The sequence below is a fragment of the Heptranchias perlo genome, chromosome 14, assembly GCF_035084215.1.
Source record: "Heptranchias perlo isolate sHepPer1 chromosome 14, sHepPer1.hap1, whole genome shotgun sequence".
Lineage (NCBI taxonomy): Eukaryota > Metazoa > Chordata > Chondrichthyes > Hexanchiformes > Hexanchidae > Heptranchias > Heptranchias perlo.
The window spans coordinates 35,971,283-35,993,381 of NC_090338.1; the positions used below are offsets into that span (position 1 = coordinate 35,971,283).

The 22,099-nt window shown below is 40.7% G+C and overlaps 1 protein-coding gene across 7 annotated transcripts in view; it reads right to left on the reverse strand.

The window, feature by feature from the left end:
* fam13b (family with sequence similarity 13 member B) overlaps nucleotides 1–22,099 on the reverse strand; it is a 149,419-nt gene that overhangs the window by 79,902 nt on the left and 47,418 nt on the right. For all 7 annotated transcript variants that reach the window (XM_067996271.1, XM_067996270.1, XM_067996268.1 and 4 more), the window contains 4 exons: nucleotides 18,170–18,318; nucleotides 11,117–11,158; nucleotides 7,531–7,696; nucleotides 428–534 (listed from right to left, as the gene is read on the reverse strand). In XM_067996271.1, the coding sequence (XP_067852372.1) occupies nucleotides 428–534; nucleotides 7,531–7,696; nucleotides 11,117–11,158; nucleotides 18,170–18,318 (464 nt within the window). The remainder of the gene's footprint in view (nucleotides 1–427; nucleotides 535–7,530; nucleotides 7,697–11,116; nucleotides 11,159–18,169; nucleotides 18,319–22,099) is intronic.

A 22,099-nucleotide genomic window follows, 5' to 3' on the forward strand; every position in this document is an offset into this window, starting at 1 on the left:
CAGTCCGATGACCACTTAATCGCTGAAAGTTGCCATGATCTCCACATAGATGCCATCTGAAAGCTTTGTGATTCTCTGCAAATAAGTTGGCAAAATTGATAAGCAAAGATACATTTCACAGAACACCTTTTGCACAGGTAGCACATTTGAAAGGAGCTCATATGTTTTTATTCCACTCGTGAACTGGATTGAGATAATTCACTCGCAATTTCAATTATGCAGGCCTCCCACTGAGCATTCTCTATTTTACTACTGTAGAATGATTGTATATTAAAATCCAACACACTGGATATACATAGAAGGCTAAGAGTATAGATTTATTTGTATTTCCAATGTACTTTGGACAAAGAATATTATTTCTATACTTTGCTTACCTGAATTTAAATGAAAATATTTTAAAATGTCAAGCAGTTCCACCACTACTTACCTTTCTGCTTTAATATTGTTTTCTTCATCTATAATTGGTTCATTGTCCAAGTTTTCTTCAGGCATATCCAGGAGCGGATCTTTGGGAAGAGACAAGTTTTCCACAACCTACAAATTTCCAAAAAACAGAAGTTATCCAAGTCTAATCAGAAAATGACTGATGAGGATATAGTTTGTATCCCAAGAGTCATGTATATCATTTTAAAGTTGTGGAAAGCTTATAAAAAAGGGGTTCCTTGGAAAAGTAGAATGACTGCTGTGAGATTGTCTGTTTTAGAGCTCCTGTAGGTTTTGATCCATAATGAATCAATTTATATTCTTTGAAGGAGAAGGGATATATCTTATATGCCAGATCATGAGAAGAGATAAAAGTATTATTTGCAACTATGTTTGTGTTCCAGAATTGCTAAACCATCATGAAACCCATTATAAAGATTGACTTAGGATTGGTGAGCAGAGTCACAGATAAGATACAACTGTTGCTTTGATGCTAGTTCAAACAAAATGGAGTATTCTAAACAGTTGTACTTATACCTCCAAGAAGGAACACACATGTAACATGAATTACCTATTGGCTTTGCCAGTAATATTTGCCATTACAGGCTTAATGAGGAATCATCCTGTGCCATTTACTATCCCATGCCATTTACCATGAGTCTGGGTTCGACTGCATGGATTTTTGACTGCTTTTGAATTTTAATCGCGAAGACCAGTTTATACATGAAATAAGTTTGGTTATTTACACATTATTAGTATCTTGCTAGGCGTTTTTGTTTCATTATAACATTTTACCTGTAAATAAATCAGAAAATGTATCATAGTGGTAGTATGATATAGCACAGGAGGCCATTCGGCCCATCATGCCTGTGCTGGCTCTTTGGTAGAGCTATCCAATTAGAATGGTCTATCCCGGTAGCCCTGTAATTTTTTTACCTTCAAGTATCTATCCAATTCCCTTTTGAAAGTTATTATTGAAGCTGTTTCCACCACCCTTTCAGGCAGTGCATTCCAGATCATTACAACTCGCTGTGTAAAAAAAATGTTTCCTCATGTCGCCTCTGGTACTTTTGCCAATCACCTTAAATCTGTGTCCTCTGGTTATGACTCTTCTGCCACTGGAAACAGATTCTCCTTATTTACTGTGTCAAAACCATTCATGATTTTGAACACCTCTATCAAATCATCCCTTAACCTTCTCTGTTCTAAGGAGGACAATCCGAATTTCTCCAGTCTCTCCACGTAACTGAAGTCCCTCATCCCTGGTACGATTCTAGTAATCTCTTCTGCACCCTCGCTAAGGCCTTGACATCCTTCCTAAAGTGTGGTGCCTAGAATTGAACACAATACTCCAGCTGAGGCCCAACCAGTGTTTTATAAAGGTTTGCATAACTTCCTTGCTTTTGTACTCTATGCCCTATTAATAAAGCCCAGCAACCTGTTTGCTTTTTTTGTTAAAACAGCCTTCTCAACTTGTCCTGCCACCTTCAAAGATTTGTGTACAAACATCCTCGAGGTGTCTCTGTTCCTGTATCCCTTTTAAAATTGTACCATTTAGTTTATATTGCCTCTCCTCATTCTTCCTACCAAAATAAATCATTAACACTTCTCTACGTTAAATTTCATCTACCATGTTTCTGCCCATTTCACCAATCTATCTACGTCCTCCTGAAGTTTGTTACTATCCTCCTCACTGTTTACTACATTTCCTAGTTTCGTGTCATCTGCAAACTTGAAAATTATACCCTGTATACCCAAGTCCAGGTCATTAATCTATATAATTGCATTTATATAGCACTTTTAACGTAGTCAAATGTCCCAAGGCACTTCACAGGTGTGTAATCAGACAAAAATTGACAGACCCAATGGAGGAGACATTAGCACAGGTGACCAAATGTTTGGTCAGAAGTAGGTTTTAAGCAGCATCTTAAAGGAGGAGAGGAGAAGCAAAGAAGTTTGGGGAGGAAATTCCAGAGTTTAGGGTCCAGACAGCTGATGGTAAGGTCAAATAAAGAGGCTGAATGAGAGGCGAATGAAGTGGGAGATGCACAAGAGGCCAGAGTTGGAGGATCACAGATTTCTCGGATGGTTGTAGGGCTGGAGGAGCTTACAGATAGAGAGGGATGATGCCATGAAGGGATTTGAACATGAGGACGAGAATTTTAAAATCGAGGCCAGGCGCACCGGGAGCCAATGTAAGTCAGCGAGCATAGGGGTGATGGGTGAACGGGAGTTGGTGCGAGTTAGGATACTGGCAGCATAGTTTTGGATGAGTTCAAGTTTATGAAGAGTGGAAGATGGGAGGCCGGCCAGGGGAGCATTGGAATAGTCGAGTCTGGAGGTACAAAACGCACGTATGATGGTTTCAGCAGCAGATAAGCTGAGGTGGGATGGAGACGAGCAATCTTAGAGGTGGAAGTCTTTGCGATGGAGAGGATATGGGGTCGAAAGCTCAGCTCAGGGTCAAGCAGGACACTGAGGTTGCAAACAGTCTGGTTCAGCCAGAGACAGTGGCCAGGAAGAGGGGATGGAATCAGTGGCGAGGGAATTAAGTTTGTGGCAGGGCTGAAGACAATTGCTTTGGTCTTCCCAATGGTTAATTGTATGAAATTGCAGCTCATCCAGGATTGAACGTTAGATTGGCAGTCGGACAACAGAGATAGTGATGGGTCGAGAGAGGTGGTGATGAGGTAGACAAGTGGTGTTGTCAGCATATGTGCAAAACCTGATGTCATGTCTTCGGATGATATCACCGATGGGCAGCAGGTAGATGACAAATTGGACAGGACGAAGGATAGATCTTTGAGGGACTACCTGCTGCCCATCGACATCATCCGAAAACATGACATCAGGTTCTACACATATGCCAACGACATCGCTTGTCTATTTCGCCACCACCTCTCTCAACCCATCCACTGCCTCTGTTGTCCGGCTGCCTGTCCAACATTCAATCCTGGATGAGCTGCAATTTCATACAATTAAACAATGGGCAGGACGGCAGTTTTGAAAGGCAGTGGGATAGTATCTGAGGAGAAGGAACCGTTCACAATAACAGCTAGCGTGGATGCCAGGAAGGGAAGTTGGATGATCAGCAGTTTAGTGGGAATAGGGTTGAGAGAGCAGGAGATGGGTCTCTCATGTACAAGATGAGCTCGGAGAGGACATGGGGGGAGATAGGAGAGAAACTAGAGAAATATGTGACTGCAGGGCTACGGCAAGGGGGAAACCTTGGATCTTGAGCAAAGAGAAAGGCAGCTGAACAGATGGTCTCAATCTAATGACAAAGAAGTCCATGTGCTCCTCACACGTCGTGTTGAAGATGAGGGTGGAAGAGGCAAGGAAGAGGGGTTTAAGGAGATGGTTGGTTGTGGAACAAAGTAGCCAGGGGTTATATTTGCATTCCAGGATGATCAGGGAATAGTGAGCAGGGCTCGACAGTGCTTGTTATGGTCCAACTCAATCTGGCGATAAATGGCTAACCAAGTTGTGCGCCATATACGTTCAACTCTGCAGCCCATGGACTCAATGGAGTGAAGATGGGGGCCATACCAGGTTGGGAGAGAGTAAAAGTTTTGCTGCGAACAAAGGCATCAATGGTGGATGTGAGGGTGTGATTCAGCAGAACAGCAGCAGCAGAAGTATTGTGGCGAACTACACGTGAATACCTACCTCATGAGTCATCTCCACTCACCAAATGGGCACATTTTCAATATGAAATAATGATGAAGCTCAGCACAACGGCAGGGTTAGTTATAATTCCCCCACAAGACATTTTCATCAATGATGCGAGGGCACCATTTCAATTCCCTCTTTTCTTGCATTATAAAGTGAATCCTTAATCAGCATTATAGTTTTTTCTTTCCACAAGGGAAGCAAAGGCCATTTGAAATACAACCGCAGTAGTTACAATGGTAATGATCCAAAATGTTTTACAAATCATAATCTTTTGCTTCCTTGTATCAAAGATGTAGATGGAGAGGATGTACATAGCTAAAAAAAATCTTACCGGTAAACAAGCAAAACAGCTGGCAAGGCAACATAAACAGCACCAGTATTTTTAATGGTCCTATCAGAATAGCACATTATATTTGGATTTTACTGGGAATCGCAATCGCGACTATACCTTTGCAGCTCAACAAGTGAAATCAGATGTTTGAAATGGTGTCCAATGTCTGCACAAGCTAAAACTGAAATCACCCTGATTAAACATTCAAAGTTACGCAATATGCAAGTTACGCTCCAGAACCAGCCGTGCCTCTAGCCAAACTGTTCCAGCACAGCTACAACACTGGCATCTACCCGACAATGTGCAAAATTGCCCAGGTATGTCCTGTTCACAAAAGCAGGACAAATCCAATCCAGCCAATTATCGTTCCTTCATCGTCGCTGGGTCAAAATCCTGGAACTCCCTACCTAACAGCACAGACTGCAACAGTTCACCACCACCTTCTCAAGGGCAACAAATGCTGGCTTTGCCAGCAACGCCCACATCCCATGAACGAATAAAAAAAATTCAGAAATTACAAGTCTACTCTCAATCATCAGCAAAGTGATGGAAGATGACATCAACAGTGTTATCAAGCGGCACTTACTCACCAATCACCTGCTCACCGATTCTCAGTTTGGGTTCCGCCAGGACCACTCGGCTCCAGACCTCATTACAGCCTCGGTCCAAATATGGACAAAAGAGCTGAATTCCAGAGGTGAGGTGAGAGTGACTGCCCTTGACATCATAGCAGCATTTGACTGAGTGTGGCACCAAGGAACCCGAGTAAAATTGAAGTCAATGGGAATCAGGGGGAAAACTCTCCAGTGGCTGGAGTCATACCTAGCACAAAGGAAGATGGTTGTGGTTGTTGGAGGCCAATCATCTCAGCCCCAGGACATTGCTGCAGGAGTTCCTCAGGGCAATGTCCTAGGCCCAACCATCTTCAGCTGCTTCATCAATGACCTTCCCTCCATCATAAGGTCAGAAATGGGGATGTTCACTGATGATTGCACAGTGTTAAGTTCCATGCGCAACCCCTCAGATAATGAAGCAGTCCGTGCTCGCTTGCAACAAGACCTGGACAACATCCAGGCTTGGGCCGATAAGTGGCAAGTAACATTTGCGCCAGACAAGTGCCAGGCAATGACCATTTCCAACAAGAGAGTCTAACCACCTCCCATTGACATTCAGCGGCATTACCATAGTTGAATCCCCCACCATCAATATCCTGGGGGTCACCATTGACCAGAAACTTAACTGGACCAGCTACATAAATACTGTGGCTACAAAAGCAGGTCAGAGGCTGGGTATTCTGCAGCGAGTGACTCACTTCCTGGCTCCCCAAAGCCTTTCCACCATCTACAAGTCAGGAGTATGATGGAATACTCTCCACTTGCCTGGATGAGCGCAGCTCCAACAACACTCAAGAAGCTCGACACCATCCAGGACAAAGCAGCCCACTTGATTGGCACCCCATCCACCACCCTAAACATTCACTCCCTTCACCACCCGCGCATCGTGGCTGCAGTGTGTATCATCCACAGGATGCACTGCAGCAACTCGCCAAGGCTTCTTCGACAGCACCTCCTAAACCCACAACTTCTACCACCTAGAAGGACAAGGGCAGGAGGCACATGGGAACACCACCACCTGCACGTTCCCCTCCAAGTCATACACCATCCTGACTTGGAAATATAGCGCCGTTCCTTCATCGTCGCTGGGTCAAAATCCTGGAACTCTCTACCTAACAGCACAGACTGCAACAGTTCACCACCACCTTCTCAAGGGCAACAAATGCTGGCTTTGCCAGCAACGCCCACATCCCATGAACGAATAAAAAAAATTCAGAAATTACAAGTGTGTACAAAAACAAAGGAGTTATGCTAAACCTTTATAAAGCATTCATTAGCCCTCAGCTAGAGTATAGTGTTCAATTCTGGGCACCACATTTCAGGAAGGATGTCAAGGCCTTAGAGAGGGTGCAGCAGAGATTTACTGGAATGGTACCTGGGATGAGGGACTTCACTTATGTTGAGAGACCGGAGAAGCTGGGTTGTTTTCCTTAGAGCAGAGATGGTTAAGAGGAGATTTAATGGAAGTGTTCAAAATCATGAACAGTTTTGATAAGAGTAAATAAGGAGAAACTGTTTCCAGCGGCAGAAGAGTCAGTAACCAGAGGACAAAGATTTAAGGTGAGTGGCAAAAGTACCAGAGACAACATGAGGAAACTTTTTTTTTAAAAATGCAGAGCGTTGTTATGATCTGGAATAGGTGGTGGAAGTAGATTCAATAATAATTTTCAAAAGGGAATTGGATAGCTACACTTGAAGGGAAAAAATTTACAAGGCTGTGGGGAAAGAGCAGGGAAGTGGGATGAATTGGGTAGCTCTTTCAAAGAATCGGCCACAGGCACGATGGGCTGAATGGCCTCTTCTGTGCTGTAACATACAATGATACTACGATATTGTAAAGCCTTAATTTTCTATCCTAAAACAGCAGTTTTTAAAATCACATTAAGAGGTCATTAAGTCTTATGCTACAATAAAAGTTAATTCCTCTACCAGACTGAAGAATTTTGCTTCATTTTCTGTGTCTTTCTAAATCACGTATAAAATACAATTATATTTCATTGATATTACATATTACGGAGCTACTCCCAATTGAAGGAAATCCATAATATAACCCAATCCCTGGTGTGAGTGACGTTATCCAGTTTATACTGCCAGTGGATACAAGCACACATGTACAACTACTGTGTATATCTAAGACTACAAAAATCAGGTTTGCATTCTGGTGTGAACCTTCCCACATGTTAGAATAAAGTTTGCACAAGTCAGTAATGTGGAAATATTAATGCTGGGCCTGAGCTCTCAGCCTGTCCATAGCCAGAATAAAATAGCAGCCATTTACCTTTGGTGCTAGCACACTTTGCCTCCAAAGGCAGTAAATCAGCTCCTAAGGTTGATCTCTGCCTTTGGAAGCATTTACAAGATCTTTGTTATATTGAGTTGCTGTTTCTAAAGGCTGGGTGTTGACAATATAAACAGGGTATTTAATGTGATCTCAAACCTCAGATCCTTTCTACTCATTTCATCAGAGACATATGTTGTTTTACTTACATTTTCAACATCCTGGTGCGAATGAGTTTTCCGTACTTCCAAGGTACAATCGTGTAGTGAAAGCTGCTGATCTTTGTCTTCCAAACTATCTGCATGCAGCAAAGTTTCTGAAAGGGCTGTTTTACTAACTTCAGTGTTGTGACTATTCTCTTCAGTGAGATCTTCTCTAGAATTTGGAGAAAGAAAATCAGATACTGCAAACCAGTTCAGAGAAAATAGTTACGAGAACTTTTTCTTTAAATTAGGTGCTCAATTTCTTTTCATAAGAACTGCAGCGTACCACTACAACGTTGGAGATCTAAAGATATATTGCACCAGTATAACAAGTTTAAGATTGAAGTCATTCTTTTCTAGACTCTTCTCAATTTTATGTTTAATCCACAGTTCCTTGCAAACAGTAAGGGGTGAGATCAAAGACAGGGAGAATTGCATTATTAGGGTGAGAAATGGAAGGTAGAACAGAGTTGTGTCATATTCCTAGTCTGACCAATACAAACCTCAGGTTTTGTTGATGAATACATCACTAAACATTTACTATTTTCTATTATTGTACATAAATGATGCACTGCAAAAATCCAATTGTTTCATTTAAAAGCTGAAGTAGAAAAGAACAGGCATCATTTACGATTATACAAATCAAAAAGAGTGCAACTGTGAATTTAAATTAAACTGCACAATCTTCAAACGTGCACAAATTAAAAAGTAAACTACAAGACTTGATGGAATTTCTACATATAAATTATATAAAATCGTATTTTTTATGTTTGTAAGTGCTAGACTTTTAGAACTATTTCACACAATTTACTGGACCTGTTATCTCATCTCCTACTGCATGTGTCAATCATTTTTGATGTTTTGAATGCTAACTGCTTAAAGTTCTGATCTATATTATCATACAAAGGAATTGCCCCCACAGCTACAATAACTGTCCTTTCCAAAATCTTGATTCATTTACAGTCTGTTAGCAGCCAGAAGCCCTCTGGTATATCATAGGAACACGAGTAGGCCATTCAGCCACTCAAGCCTGATCTGACATTCAATGAGATCGTGGCTGCTCTGCACCCGAACTCCATCCACCCGCCTTGGTTCTGCATCCCTTAATATCCACGGCTAACAAAAATCTGTTGATTTCAGATTTTAAATTATTAATTGACCTAGCATCTACTGCTTTTTGTGGAAGAGTGTTCCAGTCTTCTACCACCCTTTGCGTGAAGAAGTGTTTCCGGGCGAAACAGAGAGACGGGGGGGGGGGGGGGGGGGGGGAAACAGGGAGACGGGGGGGGGGGGGGAAACAGAGAGACGGGGGGGGGGGGAAACAGAGAGACGGGGGGGGGGAAACAGAGAGACGGGGGGGGGGAAACAGAGAGACGGGGGGGGGGAAACAGAGAGACGGGGGGGGGGAAACAGAGAGACGGGGGGGGGGGGAAACAGAGAGACGGGGGGGGGGAAACAGAGAGACGGGGGGGGGGAAACAGAGAGACGGGGGGGGGGAAACAGAGAGACGGGGGGGGGGAAACAGAGAGACGGGGGGGGGGAAACAGAGAGACGGGGGGGGGGAAACAGAGAGACGGGGGGGGGGGGGGAAACACAGGAGAGAAGGGGCAGAGGGAGCGAGAGAAAGAAAAGGAGACGAGAGGAAAGGGTGAAGCAAGAGGGGACGAACTGTTGGGCCAGCGGGAGTGAAAGAGGTCAAGGGAGAAATAGAAAAAGTGTGCAAAAGCAGTGGAATACTACAGAGACATTACAGAGACACAGTTAGAGGAAATGAAAATATAAAATTGTTATTTTTATTTCTCAACAATACCACATTCTATCAACAGGCATTGAAAACAGCTTTGGTAGTCAGGTTTCAAAACTCTTTTAAAGGCATACAGCTTGCAAGTTGTTCATGTACATCTGTGTAACTTTTGTTTAGTGAGCGGATATAGATATTAATCTGCCAGGCTAGGCATTCATTTTGCCTTTTGCCTCTGTAGTACCTTGTGATATTTTTCTATGTTAAAGGCAGTATATAAATACAAGTTGCTGTTGTTGCTGCCTGCTATGAAAACAGGGAATTATTTTAGATTTTAGCAACATTTTAGGCATTTTTCAAATGGAGTAAAGTGGCCTATTGATCTGAATTGTAATACAATCTACTCCTAATAATTCAGTCACTTTTCATGCTAAGAAAATTCAAATTTTGCAATAATTCAAATTAAGCAACATGAACACAAACAGTAATTTAGTGCTGAAAAATATTCAAATCATCAAATATTTTCATCACAGAAATCTAATTTAGTGACTTCAAATCAAGTGTAAACTGCAACTTCCTCAGTTATCTTCATCCTCTCCATTATCCTCATCCCCAAGGTGCCCATGACAGGCATATTTCAGGGAAATGGGGGTTGGAACCAAAGGCAAGCAAAAGTCTTCGGCGCAAGCACAGAATTCACCAAGAGGAAAATAAAAGGGAAACTAACATTAAAAATCTAGAATAAATAAGTTTTGAGAACTGTACTGCCAATATATTTTATACAGACAAAAGAAACTAGCAAGTCACCTCTACTAAACAACTATACGTAGATTGCAAAAAGTTTAAAGATACCCAAATGCAGGCATGATTTTTGGTTCATAGGCGAACCAAACCAATTTAAGAATAGCAATTTGTAACCAAGGTTATTTAATCATGGCAATTGTGTCAGATTTTTGAGTTTTTCACTAAATCGTCTTTCGAGCTCATACATCCTAGTACAATATAAATCTGTAAACAATTTTACAACACCAAGTTATAGTCCAGCAATTTTATTTTAAATTCACAAGCTTTCGGAGATTTTCTCCTTCCTCAGGCAAATGTTTCCACATCAATATAAATCTGGTTAAGCACACTATTTATTAAAAATACCTTCTGTTCCTTGACTGAAATGCAATTGCAGAACTACCAGGTTATAAAACAATTATTTTTCTTGGAAGTTATTTCATATTCAAGATGAACAAATGATAGTCACATAATATTCTTCTTGGCTCCCACAATGGCTCAGCAAGTTTAACCTGTAAGCAGCTAAATGATACCAATCAGAAATATCACAGGTTCAGTCACTGCACATGCACAGTTAGGTGATTTCAGTTAGGGTGACAAGAGGAACAGTAAAATTGGCTCCAACATTTCTGGGTTAGAGAGGGGGAAATCAGCCGTTTCTGCTCCTGATCATTCTTCAGAAGAGAGAAAAAAAACTGTCAAGAAAGGGTGATGTCAAAAAGCACTTCTTCGCACAAAGGGTAGTGGGAATCTGGAATTCTCTCCCCCAAAAGGTTGTTGAGGCTAGGTCAATTGAAAATTTCAAAACTGAGATTGATAGATTTTTGTTGGTCAAGGGTATTAAGGATTACGGAACCAAGGTAGGTGGATGGAGATAAGATACAGATCAGCCATGATCTAATTGAATGACAAACAGGTTTGATGGGCTGAATGGCCTACTCTTGTTCCTATGTAAAAATAATTCCTATGTAAAAATAATTCTTGATACAATTGTGGATGCTTAATTTACATACAACTAGCTACATAAATCCAAATAGTTAAATTGTGATGAAAACGATCAGTACTTACTCTGCAGATACAGGCACTCGGTTGAAAGGGGAGCCATGAGTACTGCAACAGAAAAATACATAATGTACATTTAGTCTGAATTTCACTTTTACAAAGGGCAGTTTGGAAACAGTGCAAGAGTGCTAACAACACTCAAGTTGCAGTTTATGAAGACGCGATGCCTCTTATTCTAGCAGAACACAAAGATTTAATCCTTTAACTTGAGACCAGAAACAGCCCTAAAATTAGATACCAATAGCTGGATTGGCATCAGAAGGGTGACTAAGCAATATGTAATAACAAGGTTATTTTGGAAAAAACAAATGAACAAACTTGCATTTATATAGTGGCTTTCACAGCCTCAGGACCTCCCAAATTGCTTTACAGCCAATGAAGTACCTATTTCTTTTTTGAAGTGTCGCTGTTGTAATGTAGGAAATGCAGCAGCAAGATTCCACTAACAGCAATGAAATAAGTGACGAGGTTATCTGTTTTTAGGTGTCGGTTGAGGGATAAACGTTGACTAAGACACCAGGAGAATTCCCCTGTTCAGTTTCGAATAGTGTCATGGGATCTTTTACATCTACCTGTGTGGGCCTTGCTTTAATGTCTCATCCAACAGTACCGCACTCGCTCAATACTGCACTGGGGTGCGAGCCTAGATTATGTGCTCAAGTCTCTGGAGTGGGACTTGAATCCACAATCTGCTTTTCATTTTTATCACGCTGATATCATTACAATTTGTAAATATTGCCATTTAAAAAAAACACAAAATGATGTCAAAACACATTGACTGCTTTAAGAACAATCTGTGCCTGCAAACACTAACATTAATTTGGTAGAATTTCAGAACTAAACAATGAATTCAAAAGTTCTGGTAGTGGCCAAGTCTCAACTAGCCATGAACTTTGGATTTACACCCTGTGTAACAAGGTCACCTGGGAGCAGGAAAAATCCAGGTGACCACTCATCTGAGTGACTACTGATCAGACACTGACCTGGGTAGGTCATTCCATATGGGTCTTTTCCACCTGGAAGACCCAGGATGGCAAGTGTTGACAAGCAAAGAGAGGGCATGAAAAATTATTGCCAAGTAAAATCAAGGAAAACCCAAAGATGTTCTGTAAATACATAAAGAGCAAGTGGATAACTAAGAAAAGGGTAGAGTCTATTAGAGACCAAAAACGTAACCTGTATGTGGAGGCGGAAGACGTGGTGGGTATGGTTCTTAATGAATACTTTGCAACTGTCTTCACAATAAGGGGGAACGATGCAGAGATTGTAGTTAAGGAGTGTGAAATATTGGATGGGATAAACAGAGAGAGAAAATATTAAGGGGTTTAGCATCTTTCAAAGTAGATAAATCGCCAGGCCCGGATGAAATGTATCCCAGGCTGCTAAAAGAAGCAAACTTAGAAATAGCAGAGGCTCTGACCATCATTTTCCAATCCACTCTGGCTACAGGCATGGTGTCGGAGGGCTGGAGGACTGCTAACGTTGTGCCGTTGTTTAAAAAGGGAGAAAGGGATAGATCGAGTAATTACAGGCCAGTTGGCCCAACCTCGGTGGTGGGCAAGTTAGTGGAAGAAATCCTGAGGGACAGTATTAATCGTCATTTAGAAAGGCACGGATTAATCAAGGACAGTCAACATGGATTTCACACTCCTCCTCCTTAACTACAATCTCTGCATCGTTCCCCCTTATTGTGAAGACAGATGCAAAGTATTCATTAAGAACCATACCCACGTCTTCCGCCTCCACACACAGGTTACCTTTTTGGACTCTAATCAACCCTACCCTTTCCTTAGTTATCCACTTGCTCTTTATGTGTCTGACGAAAGGCCTTCGACCTGAATCGTTAACTCTGTTTCTTTCTCCACAGATGCTGCTTCACTTGCTGAGCTTTTCCAGCATTTTCTGTTTTTATTTCGTTTCTGACTAACTTGATTGAATTTTTTGAGGAGGCAACAAGGAGGGCTAATGAGGGTAGCACATTTTAATCACATTCTACATGGATTTTAGCAAGGCTTTTGACAAGATTGCACATGGCAGACTGGTCAGAAAAGTAAAAGCCCATGGGATCCAAGGAAAAGTGGCAAGTTGGATCCAAAATTGGCTCAGTGGAAGGAAGCAAAGGGTAATGGTCGACGAGTGTTTTTGTGACCGGAAGGCTGTTTCCAGTGGGCTTCCGCAGGGCTCATTACTAAGTACCTTGCTTTTCGTGGTATATATCAATGATTTAGACTTAAATCTACGGGGCATGATTAAGAAGTTTGCAGATGTTACACAAATTGGCTGCGTGGTTGATAGTGAGGAAGAAAGCTGTAGACTGCAGGAAGATATCAATGGACTCGTCAGATGGGCAGAAAAGTGGCAAATGGAATTCAATCCGGATAAGTGCGAGGTAGTGCATTTGGGGAGGGCAAACAAGGCAAGGCAAGGGAATACATAATAAATGGTAGGATACTGAGAAGCATAGAGGAACAGAGAGACCTTGGAGTACATGTCCACAGATCCCTGAAAGGTAGCAGGACAGGTAGATAAGATGGTTAGGAAAGCATTCAGGATACTTTCCTTTATTAGCTGAGGCTTAGAATATAAGAGCAGGCAGGTTATGCTAGAACTGTATAAAACACTAGTTAGGCTACAGCTTGAGTACTGCGTACAATTCTGGTCGCCACATTACAGGAAAGATGTGATTGCATTAGAGAAGGTACAGAGGAGATTTACGAGGATTTTGCCAAGACTGGAGAATTTTAGCTATAAGGAAAGATTCGATGGGCTGGGGTTTTTTCTTTGGAACAGAGGAGGCTGAGGGGAGATTTAAATGAGATGTATAAAATTATGAGGAGCTTAGGTAGAGTGGATAAGAAGGACCTATTTCCCTTAGCAGAAAGGTCAATAACCAGGGGGCATAGATTTAAAGTAATTGGCAGAAATAGAGGGGAGTTGGGAATTTTTTTTCACACAGAGGGTGGTGGGGGTCTGGAACTCACTGCCTGAAAGGGCAGTAGAGGCAGAAACCCTCATCGCATTTAAAAAGTACTTGGATATGCACTTGAAGTGCCATAACCTACAAAGCTACAGACCAAGAGCTAGAAAGTGGGATTAGGCTGGATAGCTCTTATTCGGCCAGCACAGGCACAGTGGGCCGAATGGCCTCCTCCTGCGCCATAAATTTCAATGATTCTAAGTCTGCTTTTTAGTGAGAGCATATCCTCTTAGAGAACAAACACATTGAATCATGTCTCTCATACCTAACCACCCTACCCAAGTCTTTATTGGTGACTTCCTTGCATTTAAAATACTTTCGCTCCTCTGAGCAGCTGCTCCTTTAACAATGATCAGAGACAAAAAAAACTCAAGTATTTTTGACTGGATGAAAAAAATTCTGTAATAGCAGAATGGCGCAAATCTAATACAAGCATCTCATGATCGATCAACAGATATCTGAACTTAGGTTCCATTTAAGGACACAGCATCCAAAAACCAAACTCACAGCTACTGAAAACACAACTGACTGAAGCTTCAGGTGTATTATCATCACTTACGTAAGAGCTTTTGACACAACTCAATGTGGTAGATTCCCTTCTGACCAAGGAGTTAATTGAAGATCCCTTGGGGAGACATCTGCAGCATTAACTCAAAGTTTTGAGCGAGATGCTGCAGTACTAAAGGTTCTAAAGCAACTTAAAAAGTTGCATAAAAATTAAATTAAAAATACAAAGATTCTGATAAAGGATCCAAACTTTAATATATACTTCAGTTTCACATAGGATAGTAAAATTTCAAGAATGATCCCTGTGAAAGGAAAATTACACATTTTTGAATCATATTAAATGGACAGAAAATTTGAAGAATGTGACATTGGCAAGTCAAGAGGACTATTTATTCTCAAATGTTTCAGTTTCACAAAACTGTCTGCTTAAAAGATGTCAATTTTTATAAAAAATACTTAAGATAGTTGTTCTAATGCGAGCTTTTGCTCCATTTTAATCTATCAGTCCATTGCAGAGAAACAACGGGCAATGGTCAGAGAAAAATTACTATAGTTCTGCCTAAAGATTGTCATGCAAGGACAAAAACCGTGAGTGGGGAAGTATCATAGTAGGTACAACACAGGAGGAGGCCAATCGGCCCATCATATCTGTGCTGACTCTTTGAAAGAGCTATCCAATTAGTCCCACTGCCCTGCTCTTTCCTCAGACCCCTGTAGATTTTTTCCCTTCAAGTATTTATCCAATTCCCTTTTGAAATTTACTATTGAATCTACTTCCACCACCCTTTCAGGCAGTGCATTCCAGATCATTACAACTCGCTGCATAAAAAATGTTTCCTCATGTTGCCTTTGGCTCTTTTGCTGATCACCTTAAATCTGTGCCATCTGCTTACTGACCCTTCTGCCACTGGAAACTGTTTCTTCTTATTTATTCTATCAAAACCATTCATGATTTTGAACTCCCCTACCAAATCTTCCCTTAACCTTCTCTGTTCTAAGGAGAACAACCCCAGCTTCTCCAGTCTCTCCACCAAACAGAAGTCCCTCATTCCTGGTACCATTCTAGTACATCTTTTCTGCACCCTCTCTAAGGCCTTGGCATCCTTCCGAAAGTGTGGTGCCCAGAATTGAACACAATACTCCAGCTGAGGCCTAACCAGTATTTTATAAAGGTTTAGCATAACTTCCTCACTTTTGTACTCTATGCCTCTATTAAAGCTCAGGATCCGATATGCTTTTTTTTTTAAAAACAGCCTTCTCAACTTGTCCTGCCACCTTCAAAGATTTATGTATGTGCACCCCCAGGTCTCTCTGTTCCTGTACCGTCTTTAAAATTGTACCATTTAATTTATATTGCCTCGCCTCAATTTTCCTATCAAAATGTATCACTTCACAGTTCTCTGCTTTAAATTTCATCTGTCACGTGCCTGCCCATTTCACCAGTCAATCTATGTCCTCCTGAAGTCTGTTACTGTCCTCCACATTGTTTACTACATTTCCGAGTTTCGTGTCATCTGCAAACTTTGAAATTATATTCTCTATACCCAAGTCCAGGTCATTAATATATATCAAAAAGAGCAGTGGTCCTAATACTTCCCTCCAGTCTGAAAAACAACCGTTCACCACTACTCTCTGCTTTCTGTCCCCTAGTCAATTTTGTATCAATGCTGCCACTGTCCCTGAATGGAAGAAATACTTCTTATATAAAACTATCTCCATTTTCCATTCAATCAATAGCGAACGGGAACACGAGTACCCACACTCTAGCATTGCAGCACAGTTCAAAAAATCTTGCTCCTAAATGTTCCAGCCCGATAATCATTACCTGATAATTATTATTAAAGAATCTAGATTTAATTTTGGTGTCATTTTTATGCCGCATTAATCTGTTTGAAATAAATAGTTTAACATCTGTGTTGAATAATGCCAATCATAAAATCTAAAGAGAGGGAAGAAACTTGCATTTACATAGCGCCTTTCATGTTCTCAGGATATTCCAAAGCGCTTCACAACCAATTAATTACTTTTTGTAGCGGAGTCACTGTTGTAATCAGGAAATGCAGCAGCCAATTAGCGTACAGCAAGATCCCACAAACAGGAATGAGACAACTGACAAGCTAATCCATTTTTGATAGTGTTGGTTGAGGGATAAATGTTGGCAAGGACAGCGAGAGAACTCCTCTGCTCTTCTTTGAATAGTGCCATGGGATCCCTTATGTCCACCTGAACAGACAGATGGGACTTCGCTTTAATGTTTCATCTAAAAGACAGCACCTCCAAAATGCACCACTCCCTCAGTACTGTATTGAAGTGCCAGCCTAGATCATATCCATTCAAGCCATCTTGTTTAAAAAAAAATGCCCCGTAACCCGCTTTACTTATAGGCCAATAAAAGTTAATGGTTTATAATAAATAGGCAGATTCAACGTTTTCAATTCAACTGATGTTCTAGATGCCAAAAAATAAATTTCAAAAATAAAAGGAATCTGTTGTGAACAATGTGTAAGAAACAATATATTGTATACTATTCCCAAACCAGGTAACTATTCAAAACTTCTAATACTTAATTAGGAAAAGCTCTTTAACAAAGGGAGGCAAGATTATTTAACGACTTCAAATTTCATCCAGAAGCTGGTCTGCTACCCCCATCCTAAATCAACAAGCAGCTCCAGAAGGAACCAATGCTGATCGGCATCCATATGCTGAAAACTGACTGGAAAGTGTCGAAGCTTCAAACTTCACTACTAACCAGATGTTGCTGGGTACATTCTTCTTCTCACCCCATTACACAACCACATTTACCACCTTTAAATGTTTCCAGCGGTATTCCATTCTGTGAAATGCTTGGGTCATCAATAAACATTAGTTACTTAAAGGTTTTACAACTGAATGAATAATCTGTACATAATGATGATAAACATGGTCATGCTCATTATGGAAACTGATGCAACTTTGCATCTAAGTAACCCACCCCTGCCTTTAGCGGAGAATGGAGACTGTGCTATATTTAGGAATCATATAGTTTCACCTTAAATTGGTATCAAAAATGTTTCAAGTTTAGTAACCTTCTAAACCTATAGCCATTTTTTTTGAAATCCTTGCAAAGCACTTGTAAAAATACCTGAAAGAAATATTTACTGAGTTCAGATCGCGCTTATTTGAGCTGCATTAAACCATTTTCTTCACTCTATATTGCAGTCTTTACAGAAGTAAACATTGAGAGTGAACCAAATATTTTATAAAATGTCCTAGCCTCATTACCAAATACAGAAATAGTATCTTATTATACATTTTCAAAATGTAGCTAATATATAAACCACATTGGTAGATTGAGGATTATATTACACCACTGTATCTTGAGCAGCAGTATAAAAATTCTGAGAATTTGAAAATGTCACTATTTTGGCTTATTATGCCATTTCAGAGGCACATACTGTACATAAAACCCTCCACGTTGTTGAGATATGAGTATACCAATTCCAAAACTGAGGTGGTGAAAAGAGCAAAAGCACAAAACATGGTGTCAATGTGCATATTTATCAAAATTTTCAATTTATAAGCAGTTAATATTTTACCTTGCTGACAAAACAATATTGTCAGGTTCAGTTATATTCTTAGTTATCATCAAGTGCTCACTATTCATCATCAACAACATCCTCTCAGATTCTTCAGGAAGTAAATCAGTTTGTTCTATTTTATCACCTTCTTCACATGATTCAGTAACCTGAAATCAGAAGCATTTCAACATTAGTGCCATGGGCAAAACAAAGCCTACATAAAACATACAATAGTGACATCCAGAACATGTTCTTTTGCTGAAACAAAAAAATGATAAGGTTACCAAAAATATCCTGCCTGTCCCGAAATCTCCCACAACCTTCAAAGGAAGAAAACAGACACACAAAACTATTCTACAACTAGTTTGATAATTGAAAACAATAAAACGTTAATGAACAGTAGGCTTGATGTTTGAGACCCCAGGCAGGTCATGGAAGGACCTTACATTAAAGTCTCATACATGTCAACTTAGAAAACAAACCGCTTCAGAAAAGCTACACATGCCAAAAAGCTGACAACTCAACAATGATGCCAATTATAAGCCCATGAGATGTGAAATCAAGTAATTACACATGGTTTGTAACAAACTACATGAATAGCCACAATTCTTTCAACTGTATTGGAGTAAAAACATAAGTACATGACAGCCTGATACAAATATTGAAGGAACAAGAGAGGTGGTGAATTTCTCATGGGGTCCAGCATAGGCTCTTTGCCCCCAGTAAATTTTGAATTTTTACTGTAACAACTAACATTGTATAATGGTGTTAATGTTAAAAAAAATGCCCCATGGTGCTATACAAATAGGCACAAGGAAAACAGACACAGAGTCAAGATGACAAAGATTAGGAGGGAAAACAGTTGGGTTTTAAGGAGGTTTTTAAAAAAGAGAGGTGGAGAAGTTTGGGGAATAAGGTCCAAAGAAAAGGACTAGGATTGGTGAAAGTTCTGCCAATGATGGGGCAAAGTGATGAAAGGGGTAAAATGCATTTTGCATCCTTAGGAATCCCTACTCCTCCACATCTTTCAGCATTTTTACATTGAATGTATACTCCAACTCCTTGTTTTTCTTCCAAATACTTATCACCTCACACTTCTCCACATGAAATTGTATTGGCCGCCTGTCTACCCATTCCGGTAACCTGCCAATAACTTTCTGAAGTCTTATACATTCCTCCTCCCTGTATGCCAAACCCCTCACTTCTGTGTCATCTGCTAACTTTGATATTATGCTCCCTACGGTCATCAGCACATTGTCAATCGGGCATCCAGAGTAAGCTCGTCAATTTGATGAGGATGAAGGTAGACTGCCTGCCTCGCTGGCCGTGGCCGTCCGGTAGGTTCTGAAAGGCCAGGGTGGGGGAAGAGAATTGGAGAGCACCTCTGCTCCACCCAACTCCACATAAAGGGAAGAGGCTGCATTAGAAACAAAAAGACTGAACAGGGCAGGCCCAATGTCTGTTCTGGTCAGCGCCAACCAATTTCACTGATAGGTCCCTTGAAAACGTTAATGGGGGGCCTAACACCTGAAGATCAATTTCTACCGCTAAAAGTTTGCCCACAACCAACATCAGACCAACCTCATTTATCCACCTCTCCCTTCTTGAAACTGCACCTCCTGGGGAGGATGAAACAACATGACAAGTTTATATAGACAGGTTTCATTGTAAATGCAGTCATAGGAATTTACAATAGAAAAAGTTGACAGGAAATGCATGTAATCGCAATTTGTTTTTACTTATTTATATATATATATAAAAATAATCTACAGATAATATATCTCCACCATATCTTCATCCTTCACAACTAGTTTTTCCATCCCCCGCCCCATCCCCAACTGGACTTTACTATTTTCCTTTAAAATGCTTATAAAAGCATTTACTATATCCTTTTATATAGTGTTAGCTTTTTTCAAATTCCCTTTTAGCCATTCTAGGAACAGGAGTAGGCCATTCAGTCCCTCGTGCCTGCTCCGCCATTTGATAAGATCATGGCTGATCTGTGATCTAACTCCATATACCTGCCTTTGGCCCATATCCCTTAATACCTTTGGTTGCCAAAAAGCTATCTATCTCACATTTAAATTTAGCAATTGATCTAGTATCAATTGCCGCTTACGGAAGAGAGTTCCAAAACTTCTGCCACCCTTTGTGTGTAGAAATGTTTTCTAATCTCACTCCTGAAAGGTCTGGCTCTAATTTTTAGACTGTGCCCCCTACTCCTAGAATCTCCAACCAGCAGAAATAGTTTCTCTCTATCCACCCTATCTGTTCCCCATAATATTTTATAAACTTCGATCAGATCACCCCTAACCTTCGAAACTCTGGAGAATACAACCCCAATTTCTGTAATCTCTCCTCGTAACTTAACCCTTGAAGTCCGGGTATCATTCTAGTAAACCTATGCTGCACTCCCTCCAAGGTCAATATGTCCTTCCGAAGGTGCGGTGCCCACAACTGCTCACAGTACTCCAGGTGCGGTCTAACCAGGGTTTTGTATAGCTGCAGCATAACTTCTGCCCCCTTGTACTCTAGTCCTCTAGATATAAAGGCCAGCATTCCATTAGCCTTCTTGATTATTTTCTGCACCTGTTCATGACACTTCAATGATCTATGTACCTGAACCCCTAAGTCCCTTTGGACATCCACTGTTTTTAACTTTTTACCATTTAGAAAGTACCCTGTTCTATCCTTTTTTGATCCAAAGTGGATGACCTCACATTTGTCTACGTTGAATTCCATTTGCCACAGTTTTGCCCATTCACCTAATCTAGCAACATTGCTTTGTAATTTTATGTTTTCATCTACACTGCTTACAATGCCACCAATCTTTGTGTCATCGGCATCTAAGTCGTTAATAAATATTGTGAATAATTGAGGCCCCAAGACAGATCCCTGCGGGACTCCACGAGTCACATCCTACCAATGTGAGTACCTACCCATTATCCCTACTCTCTGTCGCCTTTCGCTCAGCCAACTTCCTAACCCAGTCCATACTTTTCACTCGATTCCATGGGCTGCTATCTTAGCTAACAGTCTCTTATGTGGGACCTTTTCAAATGCCTTCTGGAAGTCCATATAAATAACATCCATTGACATTCCCCGATCCACTACTTTAGTCACCTCTTCAAAAAATTCAATCAGGTTTGTCAGGCACGACCTACCTTTCACAAATCCATGCTGGCTCTCTCTGATTAACTGAAAATTCTCGAGGTGTTCAGTCACCCGATCCTTAATTATAGACTCCAGCATTTTCCCCACAACAGATGTTAGGCTAACTGGTCTATAATTCCCTGGTTTCCCTCTCTCTCCTTTCTTAAAAAGCAGAGTGACATGTGCAATTTTCCAATCCAGAGGGACAGTTCCTGAATCTAGAGAACTTTGAAAGATTATAGTTAGGGCATCTGCAACCTGCTCACCTACTTCCTTTAAAACTCTGGGATGGAAACCATCTGGTCCTGGGGATTTGTCACTCTTTAGTGCTATTATTTTCTTCATTACTGTTGCTTTACTTATGTTAATTTTATCGAGTCCCTGTCCCTGATTCAATATTAGTTTTCTTGGGATTTCCGGCATGCTATCCTCTTTTTCTACTTAAATACTGACGCAAAGTAATTGTTCAACATGTCCGCCATTTCCCCATTATCAATGACAATATCCCCACTTTCAGTTTTTAAGGGGCCAACACTGCTCCTGACCACTCTCTTTTTCCTAACGTAACTAGAAAAGTTCTTCGTATTGGTTTTGATATCCCTTGCAAGTTTCTTTTCATACTCCCTTTTTGTAGCTCTTACTATCTGTTTTGTGACCCTTTGTTGATCTTTGTATCTTTCCCATTCGCCAGGATCTGTGCCATTTTTTGCCTTTTTGTATGCCCTTTCCTTACGTCTTATACTGTCCCTTACCTCTTTAGTTGTCCATGCCTGTTTTTTTTGGCAAGTAGAGTTC